We start from the raw sequence: 22,416 nt of genomic DNA on the forward strand, positions 1-22,416 counted from the left end.
TAGTTCCCACAGATAATCCTATCTTAAATGCAATTCATTCATTCGTTTACATCGTTCATTATATAATCTGTATTGTCCATTCATTCATTCGTTGACTAACTTCATTACTTCATTCATTCGTCCTTTCAGGTTACGGCGCACGCCATTTTAGACGTCTTTCGGCGCTTTTGAGCCCAAAATATTGAAGTAATTCACCATGGGTCACGCTAACATCTGGTATTCTCATCCCCGCAAATACGGACAGGGATCCCGCTCATGGTACGTCACTAAAATGCGCTTAAACAACTTAATTGGTTAGGTATCCTTCGACCATGTAACGCACACGTGTTGAACAAGAAGTGCTAATGAGATTTATTTTATTTTAGCCGGGCCTGCTCGAACCGTCATGGACTTATTCGTAAATACGGCTTGAACATCTGCAGACAGTGCTTCAGGGAGTACGCTCACGACATCGGCTTCAAGAAGGTGTGTGTAATTTCAAATGTCACATTGGTTATTTATTAGTTCTTTTAACATGCCTGCTCTACCTTAGTAATCTAAGTATCATTGTTCGATCCAGTACCTCTTACGTACTCTTGTTTTACTAGTACAACATTAAGTGGGGATGCTATGCTATCTCAGCCAATAATCCAGTTACCAAAGGATGCCTGTAGTCAAAGATAAGATAACTCCGTAATAGATGGATACAGTCTAAGGAAAAAACGTGCCTCGAAAATCACGAAAAGTTGATTCTCGATCAGATGTGCCGTATTCTGTGTCGATAGATGGCAGTGAATTTACTGTGGGTACAAAATTTACTATGACAGTACCGCTCTATAATATTATATCCTCTTTGCTGTAGTGTAGACCCTGTAGTTAAACACCCTAATTGTCGCATCTTTGGATGTAGTGCCAGGCTAGTCATAATTTCAGAGCAGTTTGACATTTAAAATAACACTTGCACAGTGAGGGCTATCAAAATCGCTGCAGACTTATCTTGATCTAACTCTAGTGGTCACTGGTTCAGTGCCACCCACTACCGCATGTTTGAGGATGTATCAAGTGTATGAAATTGAGTAGATTTACAATAACTGCCTATATTATTCATTCCAGTCCTCATGAAGTTGAACCACATCTTTATCCATCTAATTAATTTTTTTTGTTGTTTCAGCTGGACTAAATGCGGGAGCTATTCAATAATGTTAAGGTATAATACATTATAAAACCCATATCTCACAGTTTTATTTAGATACATACCCTAAAACTGACATTAGAATAACAACATTGAAGTTCTGTATTGCGCTCCATCAAGTTAACCTGTTTTACATACAAAACGGCATACAATAGTCATTCTTTTTATTATTAAGACTCCACTGTCCGTCTGTCTGTCTGTCACCAGGCTGTACCTCATGAACCAGGATAGCTAGATTAGTTAAAATTTTCACAGATGATGTATTTCGGTTGCCGCTATAACAACAAATACTAAAAACAGAATAAAATAAATAATTAAGTGGGGCTCTACAATGGAGGAATACAAACGTGATTTTTTTGCGTAATGGTACGGAACCCTTCGTGCGCGACTCCGACTCGCACTTGGCCGATTTTTTTATGTTACTTGCCTCTTTCTCCCCATTTTCTTAATAATAGGGGTTAAATGAGACAAACTTTTAGAACAACAATTTTATTTTAAATAAAAAAGTACAAAACATTAAATTATTATTAAGTATAGTCACTTAAATTCCTATATTTTATTATTATTTCTATTTGCTTGTGCTTGCCGCAGGTTCACTAGGGTGGTTCCAAATCTCTGTAAAAAGAAAGTATTTAGTATAGTACCTTTACTCATAAGCTTACTTAACCTGATGCATTGCGATTCCATCCTTAAAGTCTGTGTATTCCCATTTGATGGGAATAGGTGCATTCACGTAAATCATTCCCATCCGCCTCATATATGTACCTATATAGCAGTGGTCAAGTTGGGCGGGGACAAATGGGAATACACTAAAAAGTAATGCCAAGTGGCGAGGTCTATCGACCTGACTACATTATCATGAGCAGGGAATGGTCCCTGTACTGAGTTTGTTTGGGTTTTTATATAGGAAACGGGAGCACCTCCTAATCGTTAGTTTGAAACTAGTTTTTTAACCCTGTGTTTTGGCAAGGCTGCAAACATTTAAACATCTGTATGTTTAAATGTTTGCAGCCTTGCCAAAACATATACACCATATTTCTATAATTATGGCATCAAAATATTGACTTGTATTGTGGATTGTGGAAAGTTACAAATCAGGCAAAATGCGGTAAAATAATGTTTAATAATTACCTGTCCCATGCCTGCTAACAGAGCTAGCAGACTCCTTTGTGGCGGCCGACAGTGTTTCTTGCCGCCCTCCGCACAGCACAGGTTAGGGAAGCAGTCCACGCTGGATTGACACTGCTTCGGGAACAGGTCGGGCCTGGGCGGCGCAGTGCACTGCAGGTACGGCTCCAGAGCACGCACGGCTGTGATAAGATAGGTATATGAGAATATAAGTTTTGTAACTTTAGGGGTCAGTGGATATCAAGATCTGGTTGGGCATAGGCCCAACCAGAAAATATTATTATATTGAAATAAATAGTTATTTAATCTTGATTGAACAAAAGAAAACACATCATGTCTTACAAAAGGCGGACTTAATGCTATACGGCATTCTTTACCAGTCAAACAAAGCAGATGAGAGTATTCAAATTGTACCTACCAAAGCTACCTATTTAGTCTTTCCACTCTTTCCCAATCTGCAAATCCAGTGTCCTGTTAAAATAATATGGTTTGCAAAGTGGAAACCTAAAATTGTGATCTACAGTAGCGGCAAAAAATCTATCAATTCCTATTTTGCGGGGCATTCATTCGAAACTCCGTGAAATTAGGCTTTATATCATGTAAACAATGATTGTGTCATCATCACGATCTTATACATATATATACTAACGTGCCACTCCACGTGGCAACATAGGCAGCTACGTTAGCAGATTGGGGACTTCACACACACTAATTAATGTATGTTATAAATATTGGATTTCTTATTTGAAAACAATCAAAAGTGAATCTTACCAATAAAACCTAGCTGGATCGCTTTTTACCCTCGTTAGCCTCTGATTTGAAAACGAATCATTACTTTACAATCTAATACCCACCGGGCTACCGCGAAAACTCGGGTAAACAATTTTTTTTAAATGTATCCTAATTTGATCGAATTGTCCTTTTTCTACTCGTCGAGTATAATCTGTGTATTACAACTTCACATGCAACACTACAACCTTACTCTTTTCAACGTTGGATAGTCTATGGCACTTCCGACTCAAGCATAAGAATTTTATCGATACGGTTTAGTCAATTATAAAAATTTTGAAAATGGAACTATACATTTCGATAAAATATTTCTAGTTTAAGGAGACTCGATTCAATGCAAAGTGATTGGTTGGCCAACAAAAATATTTAATTTTATGTTGTAGTAGAAACAATTGCTTCATAAGTCAGAAACGCGCATGTGACACCCTTCATATAGCAACATCCATACCCTACGAAAATCGCTTAGCGTTGCTTGTTAGTCTCCATAGGCTACGGTGGCCAAAATCAAGAAAAAAACTGTCTTAAAATTGAATTTAGCGCGGAGCAGGTACCAGGGCCTCATGAGTTACGAGGAGGTGTCGTTGACCAACCCGCCGGGGGCGCCGGGCCCGGCGGCCGGCGCGTACGAGTATGAAGGTATCGCGGGCTGCGGCTGCTCGCGTATCTTAGCTGTATACTTTTGGTTTCGGTTTGGTTTGGTGGTATGATTCTACTAGTTGAAAGTATTATTTTTTTGTCTCGTAGAAAAAGTATTGTATACAATAGTGATATAATCAAGCTTTTCAATCTCGTACCTTAGTTAAGCAACTCAGCAAGCTTCGTTGCTTAAACACGGTACTCGACTGAAAAGCTCTCTATTATATCACGATTGCATAAAATACTATTTCATACGCCCCTATATTGTAAAGTTAATCGAAATCGCTAGCCGTTTTTGAAAAATTACCAAAATATAATGCAAATGTACCAGAAAAAATATAATAGATATTTTCCGTTACTGTATACCTATTAGATATCTGTTACTGTTACATCTATTCGTTACTGTAGCCATGCTGCTCGACATTATTTCATTGTTATGTACTTACTATGAATCCCTGGGCCCTGTAAACCTTTAAAATTTGTAAAATCCTGCAGTAAACGTTAAGGCAAAGCTTCTGCAAAGCAACACATTTCATTGATACAATCACTAGGCATAGTAGATGGTTGGTATAAGTTCATTCGCACCGTCAGAGGAAATGAGGTACCTAAATAATGAAACTCATTATTGAGTGAGAGTGCAGTCGATCGCACTCGTTCCTCGAACGATTGCATAACATAAATAACGATACTATACGTTACTGCACACGAATTACGGACTCGGGATTTTATATTGACCCACAGCCAAAACTAGGTAAACAGGATTTTCGTAACAAAGTTCTAAGTGCAGTTGACACGGAACAAACGTTCAATCCAACATCCACGTGTGCAAGTAAACGCAGGCAGCCTTCACTCACGACACGACCCCAATTTGGCTCCTTAGTAATTTAGTATACTTACCTTTTACTTTTGGCCCTTGACTTAATATTTTTACAGATTTTATCTCGAGCTAAATTTTTTAGTAATTGACACTTGCCTTGTCTAGTAAAGTTATACCTACAGTCATGCCAAAGAGGATATAATAAGATAGAGCGGTACTGTCATAGAAAATTTTGTAACCACAGTAAATTCACTGCCATCTATCGACACACTTTAAAACTAAAAATGAAGATTTATAAAAATACGATAAAATGTATTTAAATATGGATATTTTTTATTTTATTTGCATTATCTTTATGATATTGACCCATGTTCTTTCACTGATATGCGTTAAAATTGTTAAATAACAAACGAAACCGTCAACGCCCTCTATACGAGAGTAGGCCAAAACTAGTGGCGCCATCTGATCGAGAATCAAATTTTAGGGATTTTTGAGGCACGTTTTTTCCTTAGCCTGTATCCATCTATTACGGAGTTATATCTATCTTTGGTCATGCCAAAAATAGATATTTAAGGCCTTTTAATAATGTCCTCCTCGCCGTGTCCGACGACGGCGACTCCAACCGTTTTTAATGGGAAACATGGAACGCTCTAATGTGGCTTGCGAAGCCAAACTTGGTTTTGAAGATGCGATTGCATGGTACGCAATGGAGCTGGCCGGCTGAATTGTAGGTGTAGGTGTACGAAGACTTCGGGCGCGTCTTACGGAGATGGCGCTTAGCATCCAAGTCTTCTAAGCGCTGCTGCTCGTATTGCTCTACACTTTTATGAACAGTTGCGCGCCATGCCGTTCTACACATCGCGCTTTCCTCCCAGGAATCGCTCGGTATACCGCAAGTGGATAGGTGACGCTTGAGGACGTCTTTATGGCGCAAGTACTGACCCCCCTGTTTCCTTTTTCCGCTAGAGAGCTCGGAATAGAACACAGCTTTGGGTAATCTGTTATTGCCCATGCGCACGACGTGGCCACCCCACCTCAGCTGATGTTTGATGATGAGTGCCTCGATACCAGGCATCTTGGCGCGACGCAGCACTTCCGTGTTCGGTATTTTGTCTTGCCACTTTATGCGCAGAATTGAGCGAAGACAGCGTAGATGGAAGGAGTCCAGCCTTTTAATATCTGCTTTGTAACAGCACCAGGTTTCTGCGGCATAAAGAAGAGTTGGTATGACTATGGCTTTATAGACCATAATTTTGGTTGTTAATTTAAGGTCATGTGATCGCCAAACACGGTTGTTTAGTTTCCCAAACGCTGCGGCTGCACCGGCTATCCTGGATGGTATGATAAGTACAATACAAATAAATCACACAAACACCTTGTTATAGGCACCTGGAACGTCCGAACTCTTTTAGATAGCGAACGCAATATATGCCCTGAGAGGAAGACTGGGCTTATAGCTAGGGAGCTGGCTAAATATAACATCGACATCGCTGCCATCAGTGAGACACATCTCAGTGACTCGGGAGTGTTACGTGAGGACCTGGGTGGATACACCTATTACTGGAGCGGGAAACCACAAGGAGAAAAAGCGGCAAGTGGAGTTGGATTTGCTATACGTAACCAACTGGCAAGATCTCTGTCAGATTTCCCAAAAGGCATTAGTGACAGAATAATGACGTTGCGACTTCAACTAACATCTAAAAAGTTTATCCATCTGATCAGTGTTTACGCGCCCACGCTGCCATCCCCAGATGAAGAGAAGGTCAGGTTTTATCAAGAACTTCGTGGTGTCCTTGAAAGTATTCCACCTTCCGACAAAATCGCTCTGCTTGGTGACTTCAATGCTCGTGTTGGCACCGAATATAGTTCGTGGGAAGGAGTCCTCGGGCGTCATGGAGTTGGGAAATGTAATACCAACGGATTGGATCTTCTCACTATTTGTGCCGAATTTGGGCTTTGCCTAACGAACACGTGCTTTCGGTTGCCAGACAAGTTTAAAACCACATGGATGCACCCACGATCCAGGCACTGGCACCTCCTAGATTATGTTATAGTGCGCCAGAGAGACTTAGCCGAGGTACTCATCACTCGAGTAATGAGAGGTGCACAGGGCTGGACGGATCACAGACTTATTAGATCCAAACTGCGTATTAAACTTAGGATTCCACATCGAGCTCCACACCGAATTCCAGCAAGGCTATCGTGTGTAAGGTTGATCCACGATCAAGATCTTAGTCGGGAACTAGATGATGCGTTTGGCACAGCTGCGGATGTTATACCAGACTCTGTGTCTATTGATGACCATTGGCGAACATATGCCGCTTGCCTGCATAGCTGTGCGTCACAAGTAATTGGCAAACCGCAAAAGAAAAACCAGGACTGGTTCGACGCTTCTGACGCGGATATCCGGAAATTTGTTGACGATTTCAGACGCTCCCTACGTACTAATGATACCACTGAAAGAAATAAGGCACACCTAAGTCTGAAGATAAAGGTTCGTGCTCTAAAGGATAAATGGTGGACAGAAAAAGCAACCGAAATGCAACTATATGCAGACACAAATCAAACGGGTAGGTTCTTTGAATGTCTTCAGGGTATCTTTGGACCAAAATCGAAGGCCTTTTAATATCACACTGATACTGCATTGTTACCTACCTACGCATGATAGTGATAGATAATCGCATAAATAGGTACCTAACTACTTTTTTATTTTTTATATCCTATACCTACTCTGATTCTAACATCTAAACTTAGTAGCGGCTCACAAGATACACCTAGGTACCTATAGTTGGTCAAACAAATCTTGTCAGTATAAAAAGGTAGCAATTTAAAAAATGTAGGCACGAAGGGTTATCGTCCCATATAAAATTTGAATTCGCGCCTTTTTCTACTGACAAAATTAGCTTGACCAACTATAATATATTATATTCCCAATTTTATTGAAATATACTTTATGTAGTTTTTGAGATAAATGGCTGTGACATATCGGACAGATAGACATATATGATGATGATCTCCTCCCAGACGTAATGACGTCCGACGGCGACGGCGACATCCTGACAAGTTTTTTTTAGGGTTCTTTACCCAAAGGGTATAAACGGGACCCTATTACTAAGACTCCGCTGTCCGTCTGTCACCAGGCTGTATCTCATGAACCGTGATAGCTAGACAGTTGAAATTTTCACAGATGATGTATTTCTGTTGCCGCTATAACAACAAATACTAAAAAGTACGGAACCCTCGGCAGGGCTCGGAAACCGGTCTCAATGATCAAACCGTTATCGCTCATTCGCCCGGGAACGAAAAGGATTTCGTTTCCGTTTGCAGTTACCGGTTAAAAAACAGTCATTTTGAGATAACGGTTTACACCAATTCGTTCCCATTTCGTTCTTGAGTTCTTATTTCGTTCGAAATAAACCGGTTAAATTGAGAATGTCGCAGCAAGTTAAAACGAGTTTTATTATTTGTAACCGGCAGTCCGGCAGAATATCAATGCTTTCCTCGAGAAAGCGAAGCGTATTGCTGAGTAGAAATCCTTTTGCTGTGACGAACACCGAATGTTGTTTTTTTTTTTGTTCAATATTTCTTAGTTATCTTTTAATTATTGTATGTTTGTTAGTACTTTCCTGTTTGTTAACAAATAGTTTTTTTTATTCTTTGGGGGCGCAGATTTCAAAAAAATATGACTATTTTGAAATCGTTTTAGTTTGCCGACCGCGATTAAGTACCTACTATACCTAAATACATAATGAGAACTAGTGCTTTTACATGTGTTTATACATACTAATCATACTACATATAAGTATATAATTGTAATAAAATAACGTTTTTATAACAGTTTAAATAATTATATTAATTATACAAAAAAATATTATTAATAATTTTTATTATTTATTGAAAACCAACAAATTTCAGTTTCAGTGACTGACTTAGTGACTGACTCATCAACGCAGAGGCGAAACCACAAAAGCTAGAAAGTTGAAATTTGCAAAACAGGTTACATTTATATTGTGTACAAGAAATAAGAAGGGATATTAAGAAATTCAACCCTTAATTGGGTTAAAAAGGGGATGAAAGTTTGTATGGGGTTCAGTTTTTATTTTAAGCTAGGAATTTGAAGCTGCGGGAAAAGATATATGATTAAAATACAAGAAAAATAATTTCAGCGTTTTTGAAAACTCATCCCCTAAGGTGGTGAAAAAGGGGATGAAAGTTTGTATGGAGATCAAAAAAATTTTCAAGTGCGGGACTTGAGTCTTTGTATATGGTATGGGCATATTACTAGAATATAGGAAAAGTAATTTCAGCGTTTTTTAAATTCATCCCGTAAGAGGGTTAAAAAGGGGTTGAAAGTTTGAATCCATTACAAATGCTTTGAAACTTCTTGGAAAGGCATAATAGCCGATTACAAAAAAAGGGAATTCGGCGTTTTTGGAAATTCCATCCCTAAGGGGGTTAAAGAGGGGATGAAAGTTTGTCTTGGAGTTCAAATTTTATTTTAAGCTAGGAACTTGAAACTGCAAAAAGGTATTATATTTAAAAAACAAGAAAACTAATTTCAGTGTTTTTAAAAATTCATCCCCTAAGGTGGTGAAAAAGGGGTTGAAAGTTTGTATGGAAATCAAATATTTTTGTGGGTGCGGGACTTAAATCATTGTACAATGGCATATTAGTAGAATACAAGAAAAGTAATTTCAGCGATTTTGAAAATTCATCCCCTAAGGTGGTGAAATAGGTATTGAAAATTGGTATGTAGATCAAAAATTTTTGAAGTGCGGGACTTGAAACTGTATATGGGCATATTATTAGAATACAGGAAAAGTAATTTCAGCGTTTTTTTTTAATTCATCCCCTAACAGGGTTAAAAAGGGGTTGAAAGTTTGTATAGGGTTCCAATTTTATTTAAGCTAGGAATTTAAAACTTCGTAAAAAGCATTTTATTAAAAGAGAAGTAAACTAATTTCAGCGTTTTTAAAAATGCATCCCCCAAGGTGGTGAAAAAGGGGTTAAAAGTTTGTATGGAGATCAAATATATTTTGAGTGCAAGACATAAATCTTTTTATAATGGCATATTATTAGAATACAAAAAAAGCAATTTTAGAGATTTTTTAAATTCATCCCTTAAAAGGGTTATAAAGGGGTTGAAAGTTTGTATAGGGTTCCAATTTTATTTTAAGCTAGGAATTTTGAAACTTCGTAAAAAAGTATTTCATTAAAAGAGAAAAAAAAATGATTTCAGCGTTTTGGTAAATTCATCCCTTAAGGTGGTGCAAAGGGGTTAAAAATTTGTATGAAGGTCAAACATTTTTTTGAGTGCCGGGACTTGAATATTTGTATAAACTCATGTTATTAGAATACAAGAAAAGTAATTTCAGCGTTTTTAGGGTTCCGTACCCAAAGGGTAAAAACGGGACCCTAATACTAAGACTCCGCTGTCTGTCTGTCTGTCTGTCCGTCTGTCACTAGGTTGTATCTCATGAACCGTGATAGCTAGACAATTGAAATTATCACAGATGATATATTTCTGTTACCGCTATAACAACAAATACTAGAAACAGAATTAAATAAATATTTAAGTGGGGCTCCCATACAACAAACGTGATATTTTTGTCGTTTTTTGCGTAATGGTACGGAACCCTTCATGCGCGAGTCCGACTCGCACTGGGCCGGTTTTTAAAAATTCATCCCCTAAAGGGGTTAAAAAGGGGTTGAAAGTTTGTAGGGGTCCTAATTTTATTTTAAGCCAGGTACCTGAAACTTCGTAGGAAGATATTTAATGAAAAGAGAAGATAACTAATTTCAGAATTTTTGAAAATTCATCCCCCAAGGTGGTAAAAAATGGGTGGAAAATATGTATGGAGATCAAACCTTTTTTTGGGTGCGACACTTCAATCTTTGTGTAAAGGCATATTAGTAGAATACAAGAAAAGTAATTTAAGCGTTTTTAAATATTTATCTCTTAAAAGGGTTAACAAGGGGTTAAAAATTTGAATCTATTACAAATACTTTGAAACTTCTTAGAAAAGCATTGTTTAAGATAACAAAAAACAGTTGTTTCAACGTTCTTAGAACTTCAACCCCTAAGGGGGTTAAAAAGGGGATATAAGTTTATATGTGGTACAAGTTTTATTTTAAGGTAAGAGCTTGAAACTTGGTAAAAGGGTATTATTATATTAAAATAGACGAAAGCTGATTTCGCCGATTTTGAAGCTTTTATTAAGTAACAAAGTTTGCATCGGGAACGAACATTTAAAAAGAAAAAGTAGTGGACTTGAACATCTTCTGAGAGGGTTGAGTGTGTATCGAAAACATTTTTTTTTAGCTCAGGGTCTTGAAACTTCGTAGTTTGTGAAAGACAAATTTCATGCATTGTATAATTATTAACTAATGATTAACCGTCCCTACTGATATCTTTTCTAATATGCTCATGTAAAAGACTTATATAACCACCAACATACAAATCCACGCGTACGAAGTCGCGGGCGACAGCTAGTTTTATACAAATATATGATGAATATTTCAATGAAATACTGTGAATTACAATAGGATACTGAGCATATTACTAAAAAAAACTAGTAAAAAAAATGAAGTTAACAATACATAAAAAACAACCTCTATGAAAAAACAATTACATGAGACCAATTTTTCTCATCGCCCGTACAAAGGAATACTACTAGACTACCTAAAGTAGTGAAGTGGAAGTGACTTACAAATATATATAAAAAGTTATGCCGTAAAAACATAGAAGTGATATATTATTGGCCGGTACTGTATTTAAAACTTTGTGAATCCATTTTAAATGTAACACTACACACCAACAGTCAAATGTCACACGCCTAAAAAGTATAAAAAATAAACAATTCAGTCAGCAAGCAACAGCACTGTCAAGTCAACATCGAGAATTCGGAGAATTGTAGGCGGCTGAGATTAACCGTTATTATATCGTTCCACGAAAACAAAAACAAATCTTTCTCTCAACTAACCGGTAAGAAGAGAGAACTAAATTTTAAAGTTCGCGTTCCATCAATTAACCGGTTTATTAATGAACGAAATAAAATAACGGTTTAGGAACGATATTAAACGATATTTCAATACCGGTTCCGAGCCCTGACCCTCGGTGCGCGAGTCCGACTCGCACTTGGCCGGTTTTTATTAATATCATTACTTTTTTAAAGGGTGTTTATTAACTATTACGCGCATGGGCGCAGATATATATACGGACAGAACGAAACTATAAGGGGTCCATATTTGGCTACGGAACGCTAATAAGATAAATTTTTGGTTGCTTTTTAACGTTAAAATCTGAATTTAATATGTGGGTGCAAATTACAATACTACCTCACCTTGACCTTAGGTCCCAAATAGTTTGTTACACCAGCCACCGGCCTTGTTAAAAGAGGTTACTAATTTCTACTTCTTCACTTTTTGTTATTGTTTAGGCTAACGACCGTGAGTCTTCAAACTGCATAAGTAAATTTGTATAATTTAGGTCGATAAAATAACATTACATCTCACCTTCTTTTCCGAGAAAGAACGGAGACTGCCTAATAGATAACGGCTTTGCCAATAAAAAATACATAGGAAAATACCCCGTTCGATCGGTAGTTTACACTCAGCATTACAGGTTCGAAAAGTATGAAGCGTAGACGAGTATATACCTATCCCAGTGCTGGTACCGAACCTAAACCTGAGCGTTTCTTCGAAAGATTTGGGGCACATAATTAGATAGGTACCTATACGAGTAGCTACATCGTAAAAACCGTACCTTATCTAACTATAAATAAGAGACCAGGGCTTGAAGTACTTACGTTGATTGATTTGATTGCCGACCACCGGCACTAAGTCTAGCCTGGCCTTCGCCGTCCGACAGTAGGATCTCTTGCCGTCAGGACAGCACACCCTCGGCCAGCAGTCGGCATCAGTCTTACAAGACTGCACCTCGAACAGGAGCTCTCCCAGCGGCTGTGAGGGGCACTCTCGCGGTATCACGCCGAGAAGTGCTGTAATCGGTAATGAGGATCTTTAGCAAGCATATACACCTACGCGTAACGGTTACGTTTCTGAGATTATGTTTTGCATAAGATTTAACTAGCTGGCTGTGCGTGCTGCACTAAGCTTGTTGTAATAAGTGTGTATACTTCTGTCTTTGTGCAGGTTGCATTTAAAATTCGTTTCACATGTAGCTCATTAAGATGATAGATGATGATTAGGTAGTAGCAGTTAAATATAACTACGTAATACGAATCTAATCGAAGTAGTGTTACTCTAAGAACACTAGAGAAGCTTTAATTGCAGTCCAATCCCCAGAAAATACTTTGGATAGGTATTATGTAGGTAGATAGCAATCCGGTAATGCGGTTTATGATCATTCATCAGGAACTGCTTTGTTTTTTGTTCCTTCTTGTTTTTACTTTGGTATACCTAAGTCATGGAAGTTTGCCGACAGAGAAGAAACTCGGATCCGCGCTTAAATAACGCGCTAATATGAGATAGAATATGTTGCTTCCAATGCAGCAGATATACACAAAATAAGATCATACGTTGATGCGAAGCTTGCTGAATAGGCTCGGAGCGCGGCGCCGGGACCCCCTTGACGCAGCGCGACTCGCAGCACACTTGGTCGGGCCCGCTGCTCTTGCGGCACTGCGCGCTGTTCTCGCACGGCACCGGGAATAACACGAACGCAGACTGCCCTGACTTTGGGCACACTAGCTTCTGTTGTTGCTTGCCTGCGAGGAAAATGATATTGCAGATGATGATGCGAGGAAACTACGAAATCCGTATGTTTCTATCAAATCGATGGCGTAGTATTTCCACACACCAGTACCTATTGGCCCAAGTAAGTAAAGAAGATATCCTAATCTGTACTGGGCCCGAACAATAAGGATAATATGTAATAGCTGATCCCTTCTTAAAAACGAGGAGGCGTGTGACCACTGCCATAGGGCTGATTATGGTTATCGGCTCATGGTCTATTTGTTAGTAGCATTTTGAAACGCTGAGTTGGTAGGCATAGGCACTTATGCGTGCATTTATTAGGTACCGTATTATGGTTAAATGATATTATAGAAAGTTCGTTATCGTTTGACTCATATGTGTTATTATTACATTTGGTATTTATTAAATATCGTTGTAGATCTTAGGTAACTATTGTATTGCGTTTATTGTTTAGGAAGCTAATTAAAATGAAGGCATGTAGGTATCAAGTTGCCGAGTTTAAAACGCTTCGCTGTTACTTTAGTTTACGTTTTATTCGCTCTTGCGCAAGCGCAGAGCAGGCGACATATAAAATATATCAAGTAATTGCATGTTTATTTATAAATTATACTTACAGATAATAGTTGTAGATACGAGTAAGTAATATAAGTTGTCGAAAAAACGCTTTTAAGTAGCGTATAACTCAAAAACCTAAATTAAAGCGACAGTTTTTTTGAACTCTGACTGCCTATAATTATAGCTAGATCTGTTTTTGAATCTTGGGTTCTTGATGGCGATCCTACACTAGCTGACATAACTGACCGTGAAGTAGGATAGATACAATACAATACAAATCCTCGTAGGATCGAAGCGCTTCCGCGTCATTAAATTACATATCGTGGAGATGTAGTGGTTACCGTAGGTACTTATTGTGGTGGTTAGGCTCTTATAACCTTTCTTCACCGCAGAGTTGGTGCCAAGCCCACCAAGCCCGTAGACGGCGCGGAGATGATCGGCAGCAGCGTGAAGTAGGGCCGCAGCGCTTCCGTCTTCGTCGGCTTCGGCGTTATCGTCGCAGCCGTGGAACTGGCCGCGTAGCCAACATGCCAATCGCTTACGCTCCGAAGCGATTGAAACGCAACTGTCAATGTCGCACTAATATTGAAGAGTGATTAATAGACACAAAGCGTTTCGTTGACGTAGCGATAGTCACTTTGGCTAGGCCGGCTGGTTATACTTGGAATTGTAGTCTGTACTTATCGTAGTGATTTGGCTCTTACCTTTCTTCACCGCGGCTTTGGTGGGCTTGGCTGTAGACGGCGCGGAGATGATCGGCAGCAGCGTGAAAAAGGGCCGCAGTGCTTCTGTTGTCGTCGGCTTGGGCGTTGTCGTCGGCTTGGGAGTTGTCGTCGTCGTGGAGCTGGTGGTACTTGGAGTTGTTGTAGTGGTTGTTGTTGTTGATGTGCTGGTGGTTGATGTGCTAGTGCTTGTACTGGATGTGCTTGTGCTGGACTGGTTAGTCACGTTGCTATAAATGGAAATCACCTATGATAATGCTTTGGGGTAGCGGTGATTTATAATATACTAAATACTAATATACGATACTCGAATGTTAGGGAACGCGAACTTAATAAAACAGAATATAATTAAAGAATAAGATGAAAGGCTTAGGGGGCGTTCAAACATTACGTAAAGTAATTTTCGAAGATTTTTTACTCCCCCTCCCCCCGTGTAACGCGCCGTAACGTTTTCGTGTAGCCCCCTCTCCCCCTACCTAAAAGTTACGTAACACCCAAGTGACCATTTTTACATGATTTTTACCTAAAAGTCACAATTATCTTCAGCAAAGTATAATCATAAGATTGAAGAGAGTCAAGGAAGCGAAAGAGGTATGTCAGGATCGTAGCAAGTGGAAATCAGTGTTCTCTGCTTACCCCTCCGGGAAAGAGGCGTATGTATTTAATTTAATAAAAAAGCATTGTTACGTAACGCCTTGTTCCGACCCCCCCTCCCTGTAGCGTTTTACAAGATCCCCCCTCTCCCCAAATTGCGTTACGTAATATTTGAACGCCCTCTTATGAACATAAAATAATGTATGTATTTAATAATAATAAAAAAATATAGTTTAATATTATTATAATTATTTGTATGTAATATTTTATAGGTATTACACACTTAGCTGAATTCCTTTTGGTGGGTATACTGGGTATATAAATTTAAGTAATATATTTTAGATACAAAAATAACATAAAATAAAACATTTATTATAATTATTATCTATAATACCTTGTACCAATATCTATAACTACTATTGTTTTCTAACTACGAACGACATAAGTAATAAAAACAATTAAGTACCTACCTAGGTTATTATCTATTTCAGTGTGAAAGCGTTAAGTGCGTCTAGTTAATTGCTAGTAGGTACTTTACTTATTTACAACGTAAGGTATTACTTGTCACTAAACATAATAGTAAGTAGAGCTCATTAGTCAATCCTAAAGAGCAAGGTGGAGTAACATGGTGTAATACATAATTGTATTGTGGTTATCGTTCCATTTTGATCGCAACATATTTGAGAGTTAGCAGGTTCAAATAATTTCGAAATTGTAACTAAAAGTAGATTATTTAACTCGGATAAAATTTAAAACGGGTTACTAATTTGTTTTGTATACGTTTCTTACATAAAATGATTCCTGTTCATTGCTCTTGAGACACAAGTAGGCTGTATAATACCTATATACAAAACTATTATTATGTAGGTAAGTAGGTACGCTTTTTAACAAAAAACTTTAGAGATAGTGCGTGTCTAAGAGCCCATTAGCCATTTAATCTAAAATGTGCTTATTAATGTAATGTCTTATACCTACTTAACATATGCAAGCTCGCAATATTGCCATATTGCATTGCAGCGTTGCAAGCTTTAATTGCGACCCGCGTCAACCCTCGCTATAGTCGCTATTATGTTATGTAATAAACGTGTTTTACACGCTTGTCAAGTGCCTGCCGGCTCAGGGAGCAACGAAAGCCTTTGCAATTAGAGCAAGCACGTGCGTTGTCAGTGTACGATTTTATTATGACTTAATTGGCAAATAATATCAAGATATTACCGCAACTTCGTTCGGTTTTTCTAACCGACTTCAAGATTTCAAAGGAGGAGGTTCTCAATTCGGTTATATGTTTTTTTTATGTTTGTTACTCCATAACTCCGTCATTTCCGGACCGATTTTGAAAATTCTTTTTTTGATTGTAAGATTTTATCATTTAGGAAGGCAGCAGTTTTGAGCCCTTGGTCTACTTTCCGATTCTATGGTTGCATTATAGTTGCATTGCAACAAAAGTCAGTCGGAATTTAAGACCCGATACTGCCATTCAACTTTACTACAATACGTACCATCATAGGATTCATAGGTACCCGTAGGTACATAAAATACTTATAGGATTAGATTAGAAAATTACCAATGGCGTTATTCATAAACGCGCTACAAGCCTCAATTAGCTGTTCCTCGTTTGTCTTAATCTGTCATTTTGACTTATATATTTGATAGAAAGGGATAAAATGTAAATTAACTAAAGGTTTCATGAATAAGGGGACAAGTCTTTCTACAGTTACCCAACCATTTAAATCTGCTTTCGTTTAATATTTAGGTTATGCAAATATGACCATGTATCTCACTTCCGTTCACAGCTCAAGTGACTCCCTATCCGCCTTCGTCGTAACTTTCAAATTTTGTAGGTATATTCTATTCTTTTCAACCCTGCAACTCCCCGTTATCTCAAAAACCGCTTCAGTTGTCTCTATTCCGCTATTAGGTCTGGCCAGAAGTTAATTCTTTCTGTCCCCTCTTCCGCCTCAAAATCCATACTATTATAATACTATTTACTATTATTAATATTATAATTGCGAAAGTCTGTCTGTCTGTCTGTGTGTTCTTCACGCTTAAAACGCTGAGCCAATTTAGATGAAATTTGGCATAGAGATAGTTAGTCCCGGAGAAGGACATAGGATGGTTTTTATCTCGAAAATCATCCCTTAAGGAAGTGAAAAGCGGGATGGAATTGAGATAATTTATGAAGTGCCTGCTAATTTGTGTGCATAATATTCTCAAATGGAATGATTGCCATGATAATTTTTCCAGGCGCTATACTTACTTTAACTGATGTTACTAAGTCCGCGCAGACGAAGTCGCGGGCAAAAGCTAGTTCTAAAATATTTCCGATACTGTTCAAGCTGTTCGACTTTGGATTTCTCGCTCAGTCTCCTAACTCTTTCAAGAGACTACTTAAACTCCATTTCTTAACGCTTCCTTGATACTTTTATCTGTTGCATTTGCAACACCTACTGATATGTGTAAATTTATTAATTTCTGCTGCCCAACGGTTGTCTTTTTAGCGATAAAACCGCCTGTTGTTTACCTCTGCTTGTGTTTCTGTTTTCATTTTGTATTGTTTTCTTTTATTGAGGTGTGCAATTAACAGTTTTTGTATTGTATTGTATCACTAATGTCGACATTCAATTAGTCAAGACTGTCAAGAGGTGGAACTGACAACCTGCCAGTTCATATCCTTTCAGGTAAATTGTGTTTTATAATTATAACTGGTTATCTGGTTAAGCGAGTGTCGTAAGATGCAAGAGAGCCTAATGTGTCGCTGAACAAATTGATAATTGTCACAAATGAAAGTTTTGCAATCAACGCTGCAAATGGGTAACATGGTAACATTTCAATTGTGATGGATTTTGGATAATGATTTACGTTTTGTAACTTTTCATTGTGATGAACGCGGTGATGAAAACGATAAAACTATTGTTCAAATTATAGTAAAATTGGGTTAAAATAAACAGCTAATTGAATTAAACTAGGACAGGTATTGCTGCATGTATGTACTGATGTTAGGTAGGTACGTAATTCAGTAGCGAGGCGTCAAATATATCAGTTGGGCAACCGGGTACTTTTTCTTCAAGACTGGTAGGATGTGATGCGGAACTCATTTGATTAGTTATATTAAAATTATACTTATTTATCCATATTTTGCCCAGGGGCTCCCTAACAATAACCTACGTAGGAGTGAACTTACACTCAACTGCAAAATTATCTGTGTGGTCTAATGCACTAAAAAATATCGTGACACCTACTCTTTGCGGTATAAATATATGCTGTTAAATGGATTGTTATATTGTTATAAATTGCTCACGACTCTTTTACGAAAAAAGTAATTTATGTAGGCATGTAATCTATTTTTAACCGACTTCAATTTCATAGAAGGAGGAGGTTCTGTATTCGGTTGTGGCACCGGTGTGAAGTTAGCGGCCAAAGTTATCGGCCAACTATAACCCGACCAAATTAAGAAGTCAAATTTTTTTTACTTGTGCATTTCTATAAAAAGAGCTTAAGTCGGATATTTAATGGTCAAAAGTGAAGGAAAAGGTGAGGCGTCACCCTATTAATAACATATCAGGATACATTTTACCAACTAGGTATCAAAAATGACTTGAACAGATCCCAACATAATGTACTATACAAACCTACTATAAACGCATTTTTAGATACCAAGACGCTTCAAATATATTATTTACAGAAATAAAAAGCTTTTATCAAAGCTTTTAAACCCAATTAACCGCGCTTTTCAGAGTTGTTTCACGAAAACTATCCATTGGCCGAGTCAGCGGCCGAAAGCTACACAAATCACCGATTTTACCCAACTTCTAGAAACAAAGACACTTTCAAACTTACTTCATCGTACACAGCTGTTATAGGCTTTCCAAAAAAAGCTTTCAGAACCGACTTTCCTCGCTAAATATAGGTATTGCAACTGAAAAATAGTTAGCGGCCGAACGATTCTGAAAATATATTTTTTTAAATTGTGACACAGATCTAATTATGGAAAGTAATTATAACATCAAGGAAAAATATAAATCAAGAGCTATTGTCAAAGCTTTCCAAACCTAATAACCGCGCTTTTCACAGTTGTTTAACGAAAAATATCCATTGGCCTAGTCAGCGGCCGAAAGCTACACAAATCACCGATTTTACCCAACTTCTAGAAACAAAGACACTTTCAAACTAACTTCATCGTAAACAGCTGTTATAGGCTTTCCCAAAAAAGCTTTCAGAACCGACTTTCCTCGCTTAATATAGGTATTGCAACTGAAAAATAGTTAGCGGCCGAACGATTCTGTTTTTTTTTTTAAATGGTGATACACATCTAGATATAGAAAGTAATTTTAACATCAAGGATAAATATAAATCAAGAGCTTTTGTCAAATCTTTCCAAACCCAATAACCGCGCTTTTCACAGTTGTTTTACGAAAAATATCCATTGGCCGAGTCAGCGGCCGAAAGCTACACAAATCACCGATTTTACCCAACTTCTAGGAATTAAGACACTTTCAAACTTACTTCGTCGTACACAGCTGTTATAGGCATTCCAAAAAAGGTTTCAGAACCGACTTTCCTCGCTAAATATAGGTATTGCAACTGAAAAATAGTTAGCGGCCGAACGATTCTGAAAATATTTTTTTTAAATGGTGATACACATCTAGATATGGAAAGTAATTATAACATCAAGGATAAATATAAATCAAGAGCTTTTGACAAAGCTTTCCAAACCCAATAACCGCGCTTTTCACAGTGGTTTCACGAAAAATATCCATTGGCCGAGTCAGCGGCCGAAAGCCACACAAATCACCGATTTTACCCAACTTCTAGAAACAAAGACACTTTCAAACTTACTTCATCGTACACAGCTGTTATAGGCTTTCCAAAAAAAGCTTTCAGAACCGACTTTCCTCGCTAAATATAGGTATTGCAACTGAAAAATAGTTAGCGGCCGAACGATTCTGAAATTTTTTTTTTTTAAATTGTGACACAGATCTAATTATGGAAAGTAATTATAACATCAAGGAAAAATTTAAATCAAGAGCTTTTGTCAAAGCTTTCCAAACCTAATAACCGCGCTTTTCACAGTTGTTTAACGAAAAATATCCATTGGCCTAGTCAGCGGCCGAAAGCTACACAAATCACCGATTTTACCCAACTTCTAGAAACAAAGACACTTTCAAACTAACTTCATCGTAAACAGCTGTTATAGGCTTTCCCAAAAAAGCTTTCAGAACCGACTTTCCTCGCTTAATATAGGTATTGCAACTGAAAAATAGTTAGCGGCCGAACGATTCTGATTTTTTTTTTAAATGGTGATACACATCTAGATATAGAAAGTAATTTTAACATCAAGGATCAATATAAATCAAGAGCTTTTGTCAAATCTTTCTAAACCCAATAACCGCGCTTTTCACAGTTGTTTTACGAAAAATATCCATTGGCCGAGTCAGCGGCCGAAAGCTACTCAAATCACCGATTTTACCCAACTTCTAGGAATTAAGACACTTTCAAACTTACTTCGTCGTACACAGCTGTTATAGGCATTCCAAAAAAAGCTTTCAGAACCGACTTTCCTCGCTAAATATAGGTATTGCAACTGAAAAATAGTTAGCGGCCGAACGATTCTGAAAATATTTTTTTTAAATGGTGATACACATCTAGATATGGAAAGTAATTATAACATCAAGGATAAATATAAATCAAGAGCTTTTGACAAAGCTTTCCAAACCCAATAACCGCACTTTTCACAGTTGTTTTACGAAAAATATCCATTGGCCGAGTCAGCGGCCGAAAGCCACACAAATCACCGATTTTACCCAACTTCTAGAAATAAAGACACTTTCAAACTTACTTCATCGTACACAGCTGTTATAGGCTTTCCAAAAAAAGCTTTCAGAACCGACTTTCCTCGCTAAATATAGGTATTGCAACTGAAAAATAGTTAGCGGCCGAACGATTCTGAAAATATTTTTTTTTAAATTGTGATACAGATCTAATTATGGAAAGTAATTATAACATCAAGGAAAAATATAAATCAAGAGCTTTTGTCAAAGCTTTCCAAACCTAATAACCGCGCTTTTCACAGTTGTTTAACGAAAAATATCCATTGGCCTAGTCAGCGGCCGAAAGCTACACAAATCACCGATTTTACCCAACTTCTAGAAACAAAGACACTTTCAAACTTACTTCATCGTACACAGCTGTTATAGGCTTTCCCAAAAAAGCTTTCAGAACCGACTTTCCTCGCTTAATATAGGTATTGCAACTGAAAAATAGTTAGCGGCCGAACGATTCTGTTTTTTTTTTTAAATGGTGATACACATCTAGATATGGAAAGTAATTTTAACATCAAGGATAAATATAAATCAAGAGCTTTTGTCAAAGCTTTCCAAACCTAATAACCGCGCTTTTCACAGTTGTTTAACGAAAAATATCCATTGGCCTAGTCAGCGGCCGAAAGCTACACAAATCACCGATTTTACCCAACTTCTAGAAACAAAGACACTTTCAAACTTACTTCATCGTAAACAGCTGTTATAGGCTTTCCCAAAAAAGCTTTCAGAACCGACTTTCCTCGCTAAATATAGGTATTGCAACTGAAAAATAGTTAGCGGCCGAACGATTTTGTTTTTTTTTTTTAAATGGTGATACACATCTAGATATAGAAAGTAATTTTAACATCAAGGATAAATATAAATCAAGAGCTTTTGTCAAATCTTTCCAAACCCAATAACCGCGCTTTTCACAGTTGTTTTACGAAAAATATCCATTGGCCGAGTCAGCGGCCGAAAGCTACACAAATCACCGATTTTACCCAACTTCTAGGAATTAAGACACTTTCAAACTTACTTCGTCGTACACAGCTGTTATAGGCATTCCAAAAAAAGCTTTCAGAACCGACTTTCCTCGCTAAATATAGGTATTGCAACTGAAAAATAGTTAGCGGCCGAACGATTCTGAAAATATTTTTTTTAAATGGTGATACACATCTAGATATGGAAAGTAATTATAACATCAAGGATAAATATAAATCAAGAGCTTTTGACAAAGCTTTCCAAACCCAATAACCGCGCTTTTCACAGTGGTTTCACGAAAAATATCCATTGGCCGAGTCAGCGGCCGAAAGCCACACAAATCACCGATTTTACCCAACTTCTAGAAACAAAGACACTTTCAAACTTACTTCATCGTACACAGCTGTTATAGGCTTTCCAAAAAAAGCTTTCAGAACCGACTTTCCTCGCTAAATATAGGTATTGCAACTGAAAAATAGTTAGCGGCCGAACGATTCTGAAAATATT

General features: G+C 37.7%; 3 protein-coding genes across 3 annotated transcripts in view; 1 reads left to right on the forward strand and 2 right to left on the reverse strand.

The window, feature by feature from the left end:
• The window catches only part of LOC134748306 (CCA tRNA nucleotidyltransferase 1, mitochondrial), a 240,801-nt gene that overhangs the window by 37,871 nt on the left and 180,514 nt on the right, over positions 1-22,416 (reverse strand). The gene's annotated exons all lie outside the window — the stretch shown is intronic.
• On the forward strand, positions 102-1,208 carry LOC134748393 (small ribosomal subunit protein uS14). The gene is made up of 3 exons (XM_063683174.1): positions 102-258; positions 366-465; positions 1,151-1,208. Exons 1-3 carry the CDS (start codon positions 197-199, stop codon positions 1,157-1,159), a joined length of 171 nt encoding a protein of 56 aa, XP_063539244.1. The 5' UTR covers positions 102-196; the 3' UTR covers positions 1,160-1,208.
• Positions 1,645-22,416, reverse strand: part of LOC134748392 (uncharacterized) — a 48,545-nt gene continuing 27,773 nt past the window's right edge. The window contains exons 3-7 of the mRNA XM_063683173.1: positions 14,519-14,766; positions 13,082-13,270; positions 12,350-12,541; positions 2,303-2,481; positions 1,645-1,786 (exon numbers count right to left, since the gene is read on the reverse strand). Coding sequence (XP_063539243.1) covers positions 1,721-1,786; positions 2,303-2,481; positions 12,350-12,541; positions 13,082-13,270; positions 14,519-14,766 — 874 coding nt within the window. The 3' untranslated portion in view covers positions 1,645-1,720. The remainder of the gene's footprint in view (positions 1,787-2,302; positions 2,482-12,349; positions 12,542-13,081; positions 13,271-14,518; positions 14,767-22,416) is intronic.

This window comes from Cydia strobilella, chromosome 16, assembly GCF_947568885.1.
Source record: "Cydia strobilella chromosome 16, ilCydStro3.1, whole genome shotgun sequence".
In the NCBI taxonomy this organism is placed as follows: Eukaryota; Metazoa; Arthropoda; class Insecta; order Lepidoptera; family Tortricidae; genus Cydia; species Cydia strobilella.